The 20,145-nt window shown below is 39.2% G+C and overlaps 2 protein-coding genes and 1 pseudogene across 2 annotated transcripts; 1 reads left to right on the top strand and 2 right to left on the bottom strand.

The window, feature by feature from the left end:
- The first annotated feature begins 5,629 nt into the window (after positions 1-5,629).
- Positions 5,630-6,325, top strand: LOC147928372 (uncharacterized). The gene has a single exon (XM_087485860.1). It carries the CDS (start codon positions 5,830-5,832, stop codon positions 6,205-6,207), a length of 378 nt encoding a protein of 125 aa, XP_087341986.1. The 5' UTR covers positions 5,630-5,829; the 3' UTR covers positions 6,208-6,325.
- Positions 6,326-7,548: 1,223 nt separating this feature from the next.
- Positions 7,549-9,061, bottom strand: LOC104742048 (uncharacterized). The gene is made up of 3 exons (XM_010463007.3): positions 8,665-9,061; positions 8,283-8,581; positions 7,549-8,179 (listed from the first exon to the last, which is right to left on the bottom strand). Exons 1-3 carry the CDS (start codon positions 9,019-9,021, stop codon positions 7,660-7,662), a joined length of 1,176 nt encoding a protein of 391 aa, XP_010461309.2. The 5' UTR covers positions 9,022-9,061; the 3' UTR covers positions 7,549-7,659.
- A 2,960-nt stretch (positions 9,062-12,021) lies between these two features.
- On the bottom strand, positions 12,022-17,228 carry LOC104742046 (uncharacterized; annotated as a pseudogene).
- Between the last annotated feature and the right edge of the window lie 2,917 nt (positions 17,229-20,145).

The raw sequence follows: 20,145 nt of genomic DNA, 5'->3' as shown, positions 1-20,145 counted from the left end.
AACATCAGAGTGAGGAGTACTAGCAGAAGCATTGCCATGGCAGGGATTCAGGGGGAAAAGGCTTGGATGGTGTTGGAAGTGTTGACGGTGGTTTGCTTGATCAAGTGGTGCTTGAAGTAGTTTGCTAGAATTGTCGAGAGGTGATTGTTGGTAGAGAAAACTCTGAGACCATAATCACATCCTCGGTAATTTGAAATCAGAACCAAAACATCATGAGACTTCAAAAACTTAGGAGAAGTGAGGCTCACCGTTGAAGCTAAAATCAGGATTCGCAAGCAATAGGTGTAAAACTGTAACATAATAGGTGGATTCTCTCTACCATGAAAATGGTGACCAAGAATTCCACACAGATTATGTAGTCGGTGAGACACTAACAGATAAACAATAGATCTGGGCTTCGGACGAGAGGATGGTTGCAGGGTATTGGGAGCAATAAATTTCACCAATGTAGCTACTAACATGTACCAAAAAATAGGTGTAAAGCCGTAACAAAACAGGTGGATCCTCTCTACCATGAAAATAGTGATCAAGAATTCCACAAAAAGTTTGCAATCGACAAGACACGGACAAGTAAACAACAGACCTGAGCTCCAAAATGTTTACTGTTAAGAGGATTTTCAAGGATATCAAGTGACACCAACGCAACAATGATGAATTACTACTCAGATGGAAATCATAGAGGTCGTAATCTTGACAACACCATTGGCTAGAGATTGATGTCCACAAGAGATAAAAATAATCATACCTGAAATTTTTTGTTGTGGGCTTGGTTTGGTGAACCGTTAATGGGCCGTCAACAGATAGAAGGCCCACCAGAGGAAAAACTCTTTCCTTAATGGTTGACCTAGCTGGAAAGAGCATGCGGCAGCGATTGTCTGGAGATGGTGGGTAGATTTGCAAGAGACGGGTCATCTCTGGTGGACAGGGCTTCAGCAAAAGCAAACCGGAAGAAAGGTCATTGGCTGGGATGAGAGACCATAAAAACAGTCCGTAATTGGAAGGATTAAAGCTTCGCCTGTAGAAGGAGACACCTTGTGTCGTCGACGTCTCCAATGGGTGGGAAGAAGCAGATGGTCCAAAGAGGAGCTCGTCTGCTAACTTCGGTGCCTCAAAATAAGCTTTTTCGGTGGAAAGCAGACATCCAGATCTGGAGTTAAGCATGTTGGCTGTTTGTGGATCATTTACGCCGGCTGAATTAATTAGAGAAAGAAGAAGGGGGTTCACCGGAAGCCTCCTGCGCTTTTTGTCTTTGTCTAAAAAAACTCGCCGGGATCTGAGGCGAGAGGGGAGATTTGTAACCAAAAAAGAAAATTAAATGGGGAAAAACTTAAAGAAGCGAGAGAGGCGATAACCGAGAGGGCGCCGCAGGTAAAGAGGTCCTGACGCCGGTGAGCAAGAGCTCCACCGGCATCGGAAGAGGTTTTCGAAGTTGGTTCCTCGATATTAATGCCTGAGAGAGAATAATATTTTACGAATGGGTTGGTGAATTATTTTACTTTCGTGTTCAATATTGTTAAAGAAACAAATGATAAGGAGAAAAGGAGTCATGTTTACTTAAATCATATATGTATCAATCATAGAGAACCAGTGGGAATTAGAAAGAGTAGCATCGAATATCTGAATTTGGTCCTAAGTTTTAAAATTTCCACTACTATTTCCAGCCAAATAAGAAAGAAGAAAAAAGACAGCTCAGATATAATCTATATAATATTAACAATTTAAATAAATATCATAAACAATTGTGATTTTTTGTCATACTTTCTTATGAATTAAATTTGTAATATTTATTTTGAAAAAAATCATATGGTTGTGTCTGTTCATTGTAGAATTGTGTCTTTTACCATAAAGAATCATACAGTTGCGTCTGTTCATTGTAAAGTTGTATTTTTTCACCATATCTTATTAATAACTTTTCATTCCAATGGTTATATTTGACATATCTTATCACCAATTGACCTAACCTACTGGTGGATTTGGATGTGAGTTCCTTTCCACGGTAAGGGGTTAAGATCGATGCCCTGCAGGGCCAGCTTGGGGTCCATGGGGGCAGCTAGCCGGGGGGGAGGGGAGGGGCTAGTGGGATCTACGGGACGGGTTGTCATAAAATATCAATAAATTTTATGATGCTTGTTACTCTTTACTATAATTTTTCATAAAATATCTTATCTTGTTATACATACAAAAATATTTACAAGGTTATCTCTATTTATTATGACTTTTCATTCAATATTACTTTTATCTTAGAGTGAGTCTTTTTGCCATAATATCCATAATATTTTTTTAATCTAAATTTTCATTTTGACGGTTATGTTTTTAAACTCACATTTATATTTGTTTAATATTTATATAGTTTTAGCCTTATTTATTATTTTTCTTCTTTTACCATAATGTTTTATTTTACTAAAACATAGAATTAAGAATCTTAAAACATAAACGAAAACATTATACAAGCTTTTTCAAGTAATTGATCTTATATTCCTGGATCTTCTTCAAGCCCTTGATTTTCAAAGAATGAGTGACACTGTGACACTGATACACCCAAATTCAAGGATCACTCAGCCGGATTACAAAGGATAGAAACTCGCCAAGGTGCAAGGTGCAACAAGGGAGATTTAATGGATTGAGGGGTCGCACAGCAGTTGCGGAAGGCTGCTGATATTCCCAACTCCAATCGCTGCTAGATATGACACACTAGTCCATCAAGAGGAGGATGTTGCTTGGATATTACACACCAAGAAACAAGGAAGTGTTCTAGACAAAGAACAAAGAGATAGACTCATAAAATGAAAAGGAAAATTGATTGATTGATTCTCAAATGAGATTACATGAGTTTATATAGGGATAAGAAACTTGGTAACAAAGCCAAGTATTGATTATTCTTAAGACTAAAACAAAATAAAGATAGATAGTTGAATGAAGACCCAACTCTTGAAGTTTGCCTTTCTAAGGTTTCCTTCCGAAGGTGATTTGAACTCTATTTTCGTCACCCCTCTTTAACCACAAAATAAAATGTTTAGTTTGGGCTTTCTTGGACTTGAATTAGGCTCAAAATGGACTGGACTTGGTAAATAACATCCCCAATAGAATTTTCTATGCTCTCCTTGCCCATAATCTCTTGAATTAGCCTAATAAGTGCATCCATGAACTTCTCTCTCTTTCACTCATTGTTCCAATTTTGCTGATGAGAAACAACATGGGCTGTATCATTTCTTCACTTTTGGCTTAGTAGAAACAACACCTGGTTGCCATACATAATTCTGGAAGCTCTTAAACCAGTTGGACCTAAAACTCTTCAAGTGAACAACTAGATTAACCTCCTTTGGCAAATGGAATGTATCGTAAATGGTTCTTTGCCTGGAAGAATTGATCTTCAACTTTGTTCGTGTAGAACATGGCTCAACGATCTTTTTGGATGGTCTCATGATCATATCACACACAATTTGAGACTCACACAAGTAAGATCAACAAACAAAGCATTAAAATTTTGAACTAGATAGAAGAGTTAAGAAGATTACATATGCTTGTAGGTTGTACTGATGGTTGATCCTTTAAGTTTATGATAAGCCAAACTCTAGAAATGATACTTCCCATCCCAAATACATAAATCAAAATGGACTTCCCATCCCAAATAAATAAACATAATATGAACACAAAACGTTTTTGCCATAATTATATGCGAATCAAGCTTTCTCCAAAATGGTCCTTTTTTGTTTGTTAAAAGGCATTCAATTCATAAAATATATGTACAAAGGGCTATTTCCATAATAGGTCTATACAAATTCCTAAGGGTTCAAATCATATACATCAAACCGAACTAAATCGTTGGAACACAAAACCGACCGGATTAAATAACCAAATTAAGCCGGTCGGGCAACCTTAATCTGCAAACGTAGCACATGTTGCAGCCGTCGTCCAACATATATGCGGATGCTCACCGGAACAGGACTTCCGTGAGCCTGGACGACGCTAGCCAAACAGAGATGGTGATCCAAGATCCGTTTCCATCCTGCCACCGTAGAGCCGTTTTGAGAAAGAGGAAGAGAACCGATCTTTTCTTTGTCAAGGAGAATTCTTGCTCGGTCGTGAGAGCGAAAGGCAGTAGGGAGTAAATAAAAAGCCCTTCGATGGTGGCTTAGCTTCACCGGATTGGACACTACCTCCCCTATCAAAACCGATCCCGTGAAACCTCTAGAATCTCCGGTCTCCAAATCTAACTACCTTCCTCTCTTGTTCTTGCTATGAATCTCCTTTTTCCACTCACCGTAGCTACACCTCCAGTAGAGCTCTTACCATCGGTGTCTAGCAGATTCTTCTCCTCTCCAATGCCCCCTTGATTTTGATCCAATAGCTTCGCCCGGAAAAATGCAATGAGTCACGAATGAAGAACATGAGCCGAAGGGTCCGCCGTCATCGGAACTAACAGAGGACCCTCCGTCGATGCACGAGATTGTGATCACAAGAGGAAGAGTCTGAGAGAGAAACCGCCGCAAGTGAGATTCACACACGCAGGTTATTTACTCTCCATCCTGCACCCAAAAACTTTTTGTATTTAATTTTCCTCTTAAATGATCTTATTCTTCTTCTTTTCCAGATTTTTTTTCTTTTTCTTTTGCTATAATCATATATTCATATGTGAATCAAAGTTTTTTTGAACAATACTTGGATTCACCCCTAAGGGTGAACCTCTTCATTCATCTCCTTATAAAATAAGAAAATAAAATCAATATACATTATTATAAAAATAAAAACTTAAACTGCTCTTTTATAGACCCAAACCGATATATAATTTCATTCTAATTGTAAAATCTAAACCCTAAAAATCTCATTTGTAAACCCAAACCGACATATAATTTTATTCTAATTGTAAAATCTAAACCCTAACCATCTCATTTATAAACCCAAACCGACATATAATTTTGTTCTAATTGTAAAATCTAAACCATTACCACCTCATTTGTAAACCCAAATCGATATATAATTTCATTTTAATTGTAAAATCTAAACCCTAACCACTTCGTTTGTAAACTCAAATCGACATATTATAATGGTTAATTTTAAAATCTAAACTTTAATCACGTTATTTGTAAACCCAAACCGACACATAATTTTGTTCTAATTTTATTAAACCAAGTCAATATTTAATTTTTCTTAATTAAAAGTATACAAATTTTGTTTTCTTAGGTTTTTTTGCTTTTTAATTTAATTTTGATTTATTTTTTAAATAAAGTAATGTATAAAAGATTATGATTAGTTGAAAATGGAAAGATAAACATAAATATTTAGAATCTTTTATACATTACTTTTATAAAGGAGTCAACCTAAATATTTTTCAGTTTTTTCCCCAAAGTCAAAAAAGTTTGGATAGAAATCCTCTTTAACCAAACTTTTAACTAATTTGTGGGTAAACGTCAATTTAATAACTATAGAAATTTTGATAATGTTTAGGGAAAATTGTAATAATTTTAGGATTTTAAATATCGAAACAAGTAATTGCTGGTTTCTTATCCAAAATGGACTCTTTTGCCATCAAAACGAATCGAGTTTCCAACAAAGTCTTCTTGGTTAATAATACAATTAGATGTGTGATAAATTTTGTAACTAAAGTAAAGACTAAAGAGAGAGTCACATGAGAAAGCCAAAGACAAAAAGTATATAACAAGTCAAAATAAATGTTTTTAAAAGTCTTTTGAGAAACAAACAACAAAGTCATGTGCCAAAGAAGCTTCTGTGTTGTGATCCCACTCATTACCAATTCGTACAGCGCACGACCTCTTCTCCTCCTCTGTTTTATCCGGGGGCCATGACTATTCACGCGCCGCCGTCTTCACAATGTTGACCGACGTCTTTTGGCTTCGTACGCGACGTAGCCGGTTCGTTTTCTTCCTCCTCTGTTCTCCTTTACTAATCCCAATCCTTTGCGCCTTGATCCCTATACTCTGCGCCATCGAGATCTTCAGTCGTCTCCGTAGTCGTCACCCTTGGTTTGCTAAATCCGCCGCCGATGAAGATGATTTGAGGCTCCGGAGATGTGAGGAAGGTTGCGGTTGCGGCGGCGGAATTGAAACTGAAGAGGCTGGGTTGCTTCAGAGATACTTGGAAGATCAGTTGATTCTTGTTAGATCTGTTTACGAATGTGGCGAAGAAGATCAAGATCAAGATCGTGATCTTGATTCCGATCAAATTATTAGGGTTCCTCTTCTTTCGTAATTTTCAATTTCTTTAGATTCGTAATTTTTGGTTTATCAAAAAAAAATGTAGATAAACAAAATGCCGTTTTTTATTATTATATACTTTCAAATTACAATCAATTGAAAATTTTCTATCATTTTCATTGCTCTTTGATTCAAAAGTTTCTCTGAAATTTTCAATTTTCATTATCATCATTTCGTCGTTAAAAAATCTATCAAATAAATCATAAAGAAATAAGAAACTGAAAATTACGAAACATAATCCTAGTTATTTAATTAAGGAACAGGTTATTTACTCTCCATTATTATTGTCAAAAGTAAAATTTTCCACTAATGTTATTTTTACTATTTTTCTGGAACAAAATTCAAAGAGAGAAGAGGATAAGAGTTCTCTTATGTTGGCCTGGGTCAGATCAAGGCCCACCTTTTTTTGTTGGGTGTGTTCCCACAGCCACAAAACGACCGAACCGAACCAAACTCGACCAAATGGTGCAAGGGGTAATACAAGAATGGGAAGTGGTCCAGACTTTATTTCCTCACTTTCTTTTGACTGACTAGAGAAAATTACTTATTTTGAACTTTGCTCATATGAGTCATATCCAAAGGTTTGATCTATTTTTAGAAGGAATCGAAAAGAAAAAAAGAGAGTAGATTCTCACATTGTTTTGATGTGAATATCACTTTATATTTTTCAAATCATTACGTTTTATGAAGGCCAACAACTTTTATCACCACCAAGCTTGGACCATACTTGGAACTTTGGAAGAGCCCAAGAACCTCATGTTGAAGTCATAAATACCCAAAACCTACTCAAAAATGCCTCTGAATTGTGAAGACTAAAACAATGCAATATCAATAATCTTGACTAAGTCCGAATTTCAGAATGTACACGTACACTTTATAGTTTTTTTAAAAATAAAAAAATTATCCAATAATTCTGTTAAACTTGATAATATTCATTATAGTCATTTTTGGGCAATGAATTGATGAAAAAATGTTGCGTGAAACTCCATTGAATTTGAAGAATGGTTTCACACTCCTTGTCATCCCAATGATTTACATTTACTCAGTGTACCACTGCAATCTCGGCCAGACATGATGAGGACTTCAAAGCTTGTATGAGGGTCTTTGAATCCCGATCTCAACAAGTATTTCAACTCCAAGGTTATCCAAACACGACATCAAAACATGAGTAAAGACGAGGATAAGCCTTAATTAGCGTCGTACCATCTCAAATTATCCCCTTCATGTCGAAGAACCCAACCAATCTCACATTGATCAGAACCATGTAATATTAGCATAGCATTTTAGTTTACATGAATGAATTCACGATTTGATTATAGGTTAACATTTTCTATGGTTTTCTAGAAAATTTCTTCATTAGTTATCTTATTAATTAACCTTTTTATATACTAGAATCCGAGTTTAATTGTAACTTGGATGTACAAAAGAGCAGAGAAAATCATGTTATTTAAATCAAATGATGATGTAACCAATTCCTCATGAGGGCAAACGCTTCCTCCGCGTCTCGATCATCTTCCGCCGTCTCGGGCCGGTGGACAAAGCCGTGACCTCTTCCTTCATACATAACAACCTTTGACCTTTCACCAATCTTCTCCTTAATTTCGTACAAACCCTTCACTTCACAAAGCGGGTCTCTGTCTCCGGAAACAAACAAGACTGGCACTTTCACATCTCCGGCCACCGCGGAGTCTATTCTCGTACCGTAGAACGAGACACCGGTGCTGAAGTAATCGTTCTCATCCGTAGCTAATACATCAACTACACGCCCACCGCCGAAACAGAACCCCATCACTCCTAGCTTCTTGGAGATGCCAGCCGCTGCAAATTCCTCAACCATCCATTTCGTGAAGCTAGTTGTGTCTTTTCTGATACGGTCCGGGTCTTGTTTTCTTCTCCATTCCTCGTATTCAGACTTTGGTCGGTTTTTCGACCATGGATCTCCACGGAACAAGTCCGGGACAAGAACACTATCTCAACCAAAAGAAACAAAAAAAAAAACACAAAATTGCAATTTAATTAATGAATTTTGGAATTTAAGAGAGGTAAGTAAATGGAGAAGATGTTATATACTTGTAGCCATTGCAAGCAACACGGTAAGCGAAGTCGCGTGTGGCTGAATCTTGAAAGCCAAAGACATCAGAGAGTAGAAGCAATCCAGTTCCGTTATTGTTCTTTACTGCCGTTAAAAGATAACCTTCAACGCCGTCGACTGACACTTCTGTTCCGTTAACCAGCTCACACGCTTCTTCTTCGTCATCGTCATCCTCGTCGACCTCCACGTTAACGGCGCCGTCAGAGGTCTCAAGGGCAGAAATGTTCTTGAGACACCTTCGTCTCCGCAAGAAGCTCCTCGTGATATATATTTCCATCTGAGAAGACAAATCTTATAAAATCTAAATCTCTTTTAATGATTTAGCTTAAAGAATCAATGCTTAAGGAATTTGAAGCGTACAGAGGACGCGAGAGGTACGAGTTGCGGAGGAGGAAGGTTGTGGATGCCATGGCGGTTGAACGGTGACCATGGTGCTCCGAATTTGGCAGAGGAGGAAAGACAGGCCAAGGACGCAGCCATTGTATGTATCTTTCCAGAATCAATATGGTCCAGAAGTTTTTCTTTATATTGGTTTGGATATTTGTTAATAAAAATGGGACAAAAAAAAATTAAAATGGTTACTAAATTGCAATATAGAATAATGAATGTCAGTGGTATGAGAAATGAGATGTAGCTATAAACAGTATAAAAGTATATTTTACGAGGATTTATTAATAGTTTGGCTCTAATATAGAACTTTATAATTACAAATCGCATGTTTATGTGACAAAACTGTAATTTTTTAGATAAATTATATATGTATAATTGTAACTGTGTATATAATTATATATATATATGAAGGGATTCCTTCAAGGATGATAACCTTGTGGGTGATGAGTTCCTTTTCATGTACGGACGGGACAGAGAAGGTCATCATGTGTGCTACAATAAGGTCTATGGTGAATTGAATAAGAAAATTCTCTCTGATGAAAAAGAGATGAAGCGGTTTCTGAAGAAGATTGTGTTCTTGAAGAAGAGCAAAAACAATCTCAATATCAGTGGAATTTCTACATTTCTGCAAGTCTTTGACTTGACGAATTATCAAGGACTGGAAAGAAAGTGTTACGATCAGTGGCCAACCAAGCTGCAGAAGTTGTGAGGTTATTTCATGAGGAAAATCCTGATTTTGTCTTTAGAGTGGTACATATCTTTAGAAGATGTTTGTTTGATTCGATTTGATGATTTTTTTTTAATCTGTAGATTCATAAGATAGAAGATTGGATGTTCTGTTCCAGGTTTTGATTAATGCTCTTAGGGTGATGAGTCTGAAGAAACAGAATGTCTGTAAGACTTACAAGCCATATCTGAAGGTCTTCAGACAAAGCAGGAAGAGTTCAAGTGTCAACTGCCAGGGTGGCACATTGGAGATAGTGCAACACATCGAGTATGGTGATGGGGAGCAGATTCGACTACAGCAATATCATGGGCGAAAAAGGTGTCAGCCTAACTGGTGTTTGTTGGAGGCTGACACCTTTTCTTTAAAACCACCTACTGCTCCAATAACCTTATGAACACATCATAAATTAAAGAGTCAGAAGATACTAAAGCAAACCTACATTATTTACATGTACCATGGAGCTTGTAGTTACTCCGGTGTAACCAGCCTTTCAAGTCCTCATTCTCCTTCTCTATTATACTTAAGGACTTAAAGACCCAAAAGTAGCAACATCCTGCACCCAAAAACATTTGTAAGAGCACAGTTGAACAACACATATTTTTTTTTTCGTCGAAAAGAATTATATTAATTTCTGAAATCATTACAGAGATTGTTCTTTAGCCACAAGGGCTGAGATACAAAATTAGAATAAAAAATAGAGGAAATGCAGCCATATTTTGCTAAGCTATGAGCGGCTTGATTAGAGGAACGTTTAGTAAATGAGAACATCACAGATTTAAATTTTGAAGACCAAAATAAGTTGTCTTGTATAAGGTTAGATAATGCCGCATTAGAAGTCAATCCATTGATGATGTTAATAAGGGTTTGACAGTCTCCTTCGAAGCAAACATTAGTGTATCCGCGAATCCAGCATTGTTGAATAGCCGCCAATAAAGCTCTTGTTTCAGCCTCTAGGGGAGTTAGGACAAAACCTAAACGAGCCGAACCCCAAGTGAGTGCTTGGCCATGTTTATCTCTTATGATCCATCCACCTGTTGATTGTAGACTTGGAGGGTGTAGTCCTGCATCAAAGTTGCATTTTAACAGAGTTTCATGTGGAGTTGTCCATGTTTCTTGTGATGGTGATTGAGATGGTTGTCGAGTAGATATCTGTGTTGTAATCCTGATCCAACACATATATGAACATGAGAAAAGAATAAGATCATCAATAGAAAACATATGAACATTACGCATAGACAGATAGATCAAACATACGATAAACAAAAACATAACTTACATATTATCGAAGGCTCTACTAATTTTTCTAGACTGTGACATATAATCCTTTTTTCCTGTAGCCTTCAATATGAACACAAGCGAGACAATAGACTAAAGAGGCAAGGATGAATGTTTAGAGATTTAGCAACACCTTGGTGCTATTCAAGGAGGGTCAAAACGTTGAGAAGGTGGGCTTAACTCCTCATTCTCCATCTCTATTTTCATAACTGCAATGTAACCACAATACTTAAGGCCTTGTAGTCCTAACAGTAGCAACGTCCTGCACCCAAAATACTGTATTTGTAACAACAGAATTAAACAACACAGAAGAGGAAAGAGTAGAGAGTTGTAGAAAACACTTACATGGGGGATCGACATATCCGCTTTAGATGAAGAACATCATAGCTGCTTTCTCTAGATCCATTAACCTTATCAACTTCGGTTTCTCAAATCCCTTTCAAAGAACACCAACAAAAACAAATAAATGACAGTTAATTTTTTAACTCCAAACAAACAAAGGTTTTCAAATGTTGGTGTGAAAGAAATCCACAGATCTGGAGGAATCAGAGTAAGAAGAGGAAGAATCAAAGGAACATGAGGGGTGCTGTCATCGACGGTGTCGTTTTGAGCTAAGACAGATCTTCTTCGGTACCTTGAGGATTTCGGAGGAGGAGAAGCATGGTTTCGAATAAGTCAATAAGGTTGTTCTTTAAAACTTCGGTACCCTAAAACTGAATGTTTTTTTTTTTTTTTCCGGTGGTACCAATAAGTCAATAAGGTTGTTCTTTTTCCCTTGAAGACTATTGGACAAGAGGTTTCAATTAGCAGTGGAGAGAGCGATGCTAATTCTGATTACGAGGACGACTAGTCATGGCAATATAACTATACTTATTCCAGTGTTTGCATTCTTTTAGTGTGTTGCTATGTTTTTGATTATTTTGTAAACTGTAAAACTTGGAAATTTGTACTCCAGTTTTCACAATCAGTTCATAATTTAAACTTGAATCTAAACATTCGTGCATCATATCCATACCTCTACCGATTGTCTTGTACAATGTCTCCATAGACGAGATCTTACGTTTTGTTGAGTATTTAACAAGATAATTAGATGTAAAGATCTAAAATTGAAAGCAATGTAACTATTTAGATATACACTTCACCGTACTAAATGATGCTTCTTAAACAGAGTTTTATAGCCTATAAAATTACCTGATACTACCACCTTCTTCTACTCATGATTTTTTTTTTTTCTTTTAAACGAAAAACATAAGTTTGGATAAAACCTGAAAATAGCAGTCATCGCTACGTAGATATAAAAATCATCGAATCTAAGAAACTCTGATTCATAGGTGTAAAGAAGCAATAAGACTAGAGCAATCATCCTCCCTTGGTTGGTTAAAGAGCGGCCCAAACATCTCAAGAATTCTACTTCTAGGGTTTATCACCTTGTGTTGTGATGTTTCAAATAGAGATTTCTACAAATAAAGAATGTTAGACTTTATGGTTTCTCTCGCAAACCCATTTGCCTCTGCTGAAACATCTTTGGAAGACCTCAACGTCTCTTCTAGCTTCTTCAGCTCTTGGTTGTAATGTTCAAGATCAGATAACTTCACTACTCCACCAAGAGAGCTTTCTCTGTTTCTGAGAATCAAAACAAACCGATCCAATTCCCTGATTCCAAATGTAAAATTCTGGCCAGTCTTTACGACCAGTCCCCATTGGTTTGATTTGCCACCATCCTCCTGATAGACTCCATTCTTAGGTTTGATATATGTTTTAAACACATATAGGATAACACAAAACAACCTTCCTACCACAGGAGCATTAATTAATGTCTTTCTTCCCTGGATACTTCAGTAGCCAAAGACAAAACAGTAACATTGAACGTATAAGAGATATATAAGGAAAGGATAGAGATGTAAATCATATTAACCTAATGTCTCCCTCTAGACAATGTATATATACTGTAATAATCTTATCATTGTAATATACAACATTCATCTTTTCTATATGGTATCAGAGCTATCGATCTATACCTAATTTTGTTTTTCCAGCCGTCATTTGACTCTTCTTCCTCATGTCTTCCACGAGTGAAACTATTCCTCTCAATCCTGCTACTCCTACACTCCTAAGTATCAATATGACTAATGTCACCAAGCTTACTGCTTCCAACTTCATCATGTGGAGCTGCCAGGTTCATGCTCTACTTGATGGCTACAGTCTTGCAGGATACATCGACGGATATGTCCCTGTTCCTCCTTCCACCGTTGTCACTGATGGTGTCGAGCGTCCCAATCCTGATCACACTCTCTGGAAACGCCAGGATAGACTGATCTACAGTGCTCTCCTTGGTGCCATTAAAACCTCTGTGCAATCCCTCCTTTCCCGTGCTACTACAACAGCTGAGATCTGGACCACTCTTACGGACACATATGCTGCTCCAAGTCGAGGTCATGTTCGCAAGATCAAGCAACAGATCAAGTCTTTAAAAAAGGTGAGTCGATCCGTTGAAGAATACTTTCAGGGATTCACTACACGCTTTGATCAGTTGGCTCTTCTCGGTAAAGAGATGGATCACGATGATCAAGTTGAGCCGATTCTCAAAGGTTTACCAGAGGAATACAAACCTGTGGTAGATCAGATCGCTGGCCGTGATAAAACACCATCCCTCCCCGAGGTGTATGAGAAGTTGCGATATCATGAAGCCACGCTTCAGTCCCTTGTTGTCACTGCTAATCAGTCCTTTCCATTGACTGCCAATGCCGTGAATTATCGTTCTTCTTACAACAGCTCTCGCAACCACAACAAACCAAGAGGTAAAAGTTATAAAGGTAACCAAAACTGGTCGCTCCCACAGCACTCTGGTTTGAATCAAGGTCAATCACGTGGCTATCAAGGCAAGTGTCAGATTTGTGGGATCCATGGCCACAATGCTCGTACCTGCTACCAACTTCAGCAACATGGTGGATTCTCTCCTCAACAGAGTCATCCTCGTGCTAATATGGTTGCGGCCTCCAGTTATGATGTGTCGCCTTGGCTTCTAGATAGTGGAGCCACACATCATGTCACATCCGATCTGAATAACTTGGCACTTCACCAACCTTACAATGGCGGTGAAGATCTCACTGTTGCGGATGGCACCACACTTAAGATTGCTCAAACTGGTTCTACTCTCCTTCCCACTTCTAATCGTCCTATTGCATTAAAAGACGTTTTGTATGTTCCAAACATAGCAAAGAACTTAATATCGATGTACCGGTTATGTAATGCTAATAGTGTGACTGTTGAATTTGCTCCCGCTTCCTTCCAGGTGAAGGATCTTCACACGGGGGTCCGGTTGCTATAAGGGAGGACTAAGAATGAGCTTTACGAATGGCCGGTCAACATTGCTCCACCGATGTCTCTCTTTGCATCTCCAGCTCCAAAGACTGATCTCCATAGTTGGCACTCGCGACTGGGTCATTCTGCGTTATCAGTTTTAAAAATGCTAGTTTCTCAGTTTTCTTTACCTGTTTCTGCTTGTTCACAAAAGTCAGTGTCTTGTTCTGATTGCTACATCAATAAAAGCCATAAGCTTCTCTTTCAAACAACCACGATTGTGTCTACTCATCCGCTCCACTACATTTACAGTGATGTGTGGACTTCGCCAATCTTGTCTATTGAAGGGTACAATTATTATTTAGTTCTTGTTGATCACTATACACGATATGTATGGATGTATCCGATGAAGCAGAAATCACAAGTGAAAGAGATTTTTACCCGGTTTGTTGCTCTTGTTGAGAATCGTTTTAGCCACCGAGTTGGCATTCAGATAATGGTGGAGAGTTTATAGCTCTTCATTCTTTCCTCTCATCCCATGGTATTGCTCATCTCACGACGCCTCCCCATACCCCGAAACACAACGAAGTGTCAGAACGAAAGCACCGCCATATAGTAGAAACCGGCCTCACACTTCTCAGTCAAGCTTCCCTGCCCACGACGTACTGGAGTTATGCATTCTCAACTGTGGTATACCTTATTAACCGTATGCTCACACCCGTGCTTAATGGCAACTCCCCGTATAAGCGGCTCTTTGGTGAGGCCCCCAATTATCTCAAACTCAAGGTGTTTGGCTGCTTATGTTTTCCATGGCTACGACTGTACACATCGCATAAGCTTGACAACCGCTCAATCTCCTGTGTTTTTCTGGGTTACTCACTCACACAGAGTGCGTACCTGTGTTTGGATCCCCGGTCTGGTCGTATTTATGTGTCGAGTCATGTTCGATTTGTGGAATCAACATTCCCGTTTGCTAATCTATCGACATCTTCTCCGCCTGAAGAATATACCGAATCGACCTCTGCCAGTGTCACATCAATTTCGGTTCCGCCGATCGTGATTGCTCCACTGAGGATCCCATCACCGACTCCTCACTCTCCACCGGCTCCCATATCTCTGGTTCCGGCTTAATCATCGTCTGCTGAACATCCTATGTCGTCGGCATCTAATCAGGTGGACTCTCCGCCGGGGTCGTCCTCATCAACGCATCAATTGTCTGGTCACCTTTCCCATAGTCTAGGTCCAGTAACTGATTCTGGCCCAATATCTAATTCAGGCCCATCTACTGATGCTCACCCAAGTCCATCTCCCACACCATCTGTGTCCATCTCACCACCGCCGGTTGAACCTTTGCCGTCTCCTCTGCCACCGGCTCCAAATAATCACACCATGACAACTCGTGCCAAGAACAATATTCATAAGCCGAATCGTCTCTATGCTCACACTTTTTCTCTGCCCAAACCGACCATTCCCTGGACTGTGGCTGAGGCATTGAAGGACCCAAAATGAGGTCATGCGATGTCTGAAGAAATCAATGCTCAAATCCGAAATGGTACACATGAATTGGTTCCTCCGTCGATGGCTAACAATATTGTGGGTTGCAAATGTATCTTTACTATAAAATATCTCCCAGATGGTTCTATTGATAAATATAAAGCAAGGCTTGTTGCTCGTGGTTTTCATCAACAGCCGGGACGTGATTACACAGATACATTTAGTTCGGTCGTCAAGTCTACTACCATTCGTGTGGTGCTTCAAGTTGCGGTTAACAAGGGCTGGCACATGAAGCAAATTGATGTTAATAATGCTTTCTTGCAGGGTCGGCTTCATGATGAAGTGTATGTCGCTCAGCCACCGGGGTTTGTTGATCCGGAGCGACCATCCTATGTCTGTCCTCTCAAGAAGGCTTTGTATGGCCTCAAACAGGCGCCCCGTGCCTGTATCAGGAGTTACGAGCCCACTTACTTCGACTCGGTTTTGTCAATTCTGTGGCTGATACCTCTCTGTTCATCAAACGTCAAGGACGTGACATCTTCTATATTCTTGTCTACGTTGATGATATGTTGATCACGGGTAACAATCAGTCTCTTCTCGACCAGATTATTCACTCCATTGGGGCTTGTTTCTCTTTGAAAGAACTAGGTGAGTTACGATATTTCCTTGGCATTGAACCTACCATGACTTCAGCTGGACTCCACCTTCGTCAACAAAAGCATATTGTTGATCTCCTAACAAAGACTCGGATGCTAGCAGCCAAACCTGTTTTGACGCCAATGTCTCCGACACCAAAACTCTCAGTATATGCATTGTCCCACTGATGCTCATTGGAGTGCTGTCAAACGTATCCTTCGTTACTTGGTGGGAACACAGTCTCATGGGATTCTCTTGCGCACAAATACACCGATCTCTGTTCATGCTTTTTCAGGTGCTCTCAAAGCATACTCTGATGCAGATTGGACAGGTGATACTGATGATTTTGTTTCTACAAATGCTTATTTGATATATCTTGGCGGTAGTCCTATCTCCTGGTCATCAAAGAAACAAAAGGGTGTTGCACGTTCGTCCACTGAAGCAGAGTACCGACTGTGGCCAATGCTGCTTCTGAACTTCGTTGGATCATCTCTCTTCTCACGGAACTCAGACTTCAGGTCCCTGCGACCCCAGTCATCTACTGCGACAATCTTGGTGCTACACACTTAGCGGCTAATCCCATCTTTCATTCACAGATGAAGCACCTTGCATTGGACTACCACTTCATATGCGGCAATGTCTAGGCTGGTACACTTCGAGTAACTCACATCTCCACACACGATCAGCTCGTTGACCCACTAACTAAACCACTATCAACTGTGAAGTTCCAGGAGATCATAAGCAAGATTGGAGTCACAAAGGCTCCTCCATCTTGAGGAGGCATATAAGAGATATATAAGGAAAGGATAGAGATGTAAATAATATTAACCTAATGTCTCACTCTGCACATTGTATATATACTGTAATAATCTCATCATTGTAATATACAACATTCATCTTTTTCTATAGAACGCATGTCATCAGATAGCAAGAACATTACTTCAGCCACAGAGAGCGAGAGGTCAACTCCGAGCCGCACAGCCTCCTTTTTCTGCTTCTCATAATTGGAAAGATTAGTCTCTTTAGTGTAAGGAGAATACTTAGATTGTGGCAATCTCTTGTTGTTACGGACAACACGGTGAGTCATTGATAATGATTCCATCTGTTTCGAGAGGATCGATATGTCCGAATAATTCATCGCGGAGGGCTTTAGGATGCAGTGACAGAAGAACCTCTTAACAAAAACAGAAATATTGAGAGAATTGAAGAACCCTAGATCGTAACTTTAACCTTCAGTGTGAAACCTTTTGAATGATATCAAATCTAAATTCGTAGAAAGAAACGAAACTATTGACTCTCCTCGCTATTGTATGTATTGTTCTCTGGAAAACTTTTTTGACAAGTAATAATAAAAAAGAGTTGTGGAAATATTTATAAAGAAAAGGAAATATTTATAAAGGAAAAGGAAATATTTATAAAGAAATTAGGTGGAATTATGGGTGTCAATCGGGCTGGCCCGGTCCAGCCTAGCCCGAAAACCGTAAAACCCGCATATGATTGAGTCTGGCCCGGTCCGGCCCGAAATATATCCGGGCCTATATTTTAAAGGTCGAGCCCGGTCCTTACAGGGCTACAAGGTTTTTTAGGCTTTTTCGAGCTTATCTTACCGATAAAAATTTCAAACTTATAAGCATTAAAAAGTAGTGTTTAAAGGTGTACATAAAACAAATCAATAAAAAATTTATTAACTCATCTATATTCACTACAACAAACTTAATTTAATAGATAAAGTTTAAAACTAAATAAAATTTTGATACTTTAACCAAATAAACAAATATATAATTCATATGAAATATCATAGATAAAAATTTTAAAAGTACTAAGGATGATTATTAAGTAACTATGAAAACTAGAATTAGAGTTTAAAACTTTATTTACAATAAATTATTAATAAAATATTGCAATCAAACAAAAATATTAACAAAAAGGTACAAATATATTTGTTAAAGGACTTTTCGAGCTGGCTCGAGCCCGGTCGGGCTAAACCCGAAAAACCCTATAGCCCAAACGGGCTGAGCCCGAAAGGCCCAATTTTTTCTAGACATATATATTTAAGCCCTAATTGACATGCCTAGGTGGAATGTAGTATTAAATTAGAGAGAATAGTAGTTTTTTTTGTAGGCCTTGGAATAAAATTCGAACCAAATCTGATCCGAAAAAATTGGATTAAAACCGAACTGATATTGAGGAAATAACCGATCAGTTTTTGTTTTCATTACTTTTGGATATCGGATAATATCCGATCCGAACCAAAATCCAATAGATATCCGAATATTTGTAAAGCCCCGACCGCGTCCGCGTCCACGACCAACAACAGCTCCACCCTTAACCATCTACACTACACTGAACAGAAAGCTAAGCACACAATTTCCAAAACCGCACACAAAGGACACAACTTAACGTGGAATCTCATTGAAGGCTCGAAGAGGATAATACTAGGACTCCACACCACAAACAAATTGACTAAACTCATAGACAATTCCATCACACAACAACATGCATCCAATCAACAGGAAAAATACTTCAACCAACTAAATTCTCTAACCGCTCTAAACCATCCCCTTAACCATCCTAGAACCGTAAGGGCTCTGAAACCACTTGTAATGCCCTGATCGCCACTTCTTAGTGGGCTCCATGTCCCCTCCTAGTCCATGGGCCCACCTTCCTTAATGGACCTCACGTCCTTTCACTAGGCCCGTTACCCATCCATATCCGACGGCCGGTTTGCTAGGTCCGGGAGGCTTTAAAGACTTGTTACCATCCCTACAAATCAGCACATGTGTTTTGTCCTCACTCGCACAGTTCCGACATTCACTTCTCGAAAGGTCACCCATCCTAAGACTACTCCAGCATAGGCACGCTTAACTGTGGAGTTCTCCCAGGACCCTTGACCGAAAAGATAAGTGCACTTTGGTGACATAGATGGCCAAATCAATTATTTTAAACCTCTCCGCATGTCTCTGAAACCGGGGTGTCACAATTCACGCCCACTAACAGATCGCAACGTCCTTGTTGTGCACCAAGATCGTCACCCGCCACGGTGTGAGCCCACTCGTCTGCGTTCGGCTCTGATACCACTTGTAACGCCCCGACCGCGTCCGCGTCCACGACCAGCAACAGCTCCACCCTTAACCATCTGCACTACATAGAACAGAAAGCTAAGCACACAATTTCCAAAACCGTACACAAAGCACACAACTTACTGTGGAATCTCATTGAAGGCTTGAAGAGGATGATACTAGGACTCCATACCTCAAACAAATTGACTAACTACTCGTAGAAAATTTCATCACACAATAACATGCATCCAATCAACAAGAAAAATACTTTAACCAATTAAATTCCCTAACCGCTCTAAACCATCCCATTGACCATCCTAGAACCATAAGGGCTCTGATACCACTTGTAACGCCACGACCGCCACTTCTTAGTGGGCTCTATTTCCGATCTCAGTCCATGGGCCCACCTTACTTAATGGGCCTCACGTCCTCTCACTAGGCCCGTGAGCCCATCCATATCCGACGGCCGGTTTGCTACGTCTGGGAGGCTTTATAGACTTGTTACCGTCCCTACAAATCAGCACATGATATTTCCATGTGTTTTGTCCTCGCTCGCAAAGTTCCGACAGTCAATTCCTAGAAGGTCACCCATCCTAGGACTACTCCAGCATAATCACGCTTAACTGTGGATTTCTCCCAGGACCCTTGATCGAAAAGATAATTGCACTTTGGTAACATAGGTGGCCAAATCAATTCTTTTAAACCTCTCCACAAGTCTCTGAAACCGAGGTGTCACAATATAACCAAAAAATATAAGAAAAAACTTGATAAGGATAGATATACACGTAACTATATAAAATTTGGGTCGGGTATAAATCATCCACACTATCCAATTGGGTTTCATATTACGTAAAACGGGTACCCGAATCCGACCGGGTATACCCGAACACCCAAATAAATACCCATAATCATTCATAACATTCCCGATTTCTTGAGTCTCTTGATTCTCTACTTGTGATA

Source organism: Camelina sativa, chromosome 14 (assembly GCF_030686135.1).
Source record: "Camelina sativa cultivar CO46 ecotype springtype chromosome 14, ASM3068613v1".
Taxonomy (NCBI): domain Eukaryota; kingdom Viridiplantae; phylum Streptophyta; class Magnoliopsida; order Brassicales; family Brassicaceae; genus Camelina; species Camelina sativa.
Note: the sequence above shows the minus strand (reverse complement) of the source record. Positions and strands in the feature narration are given on the sequence as shown.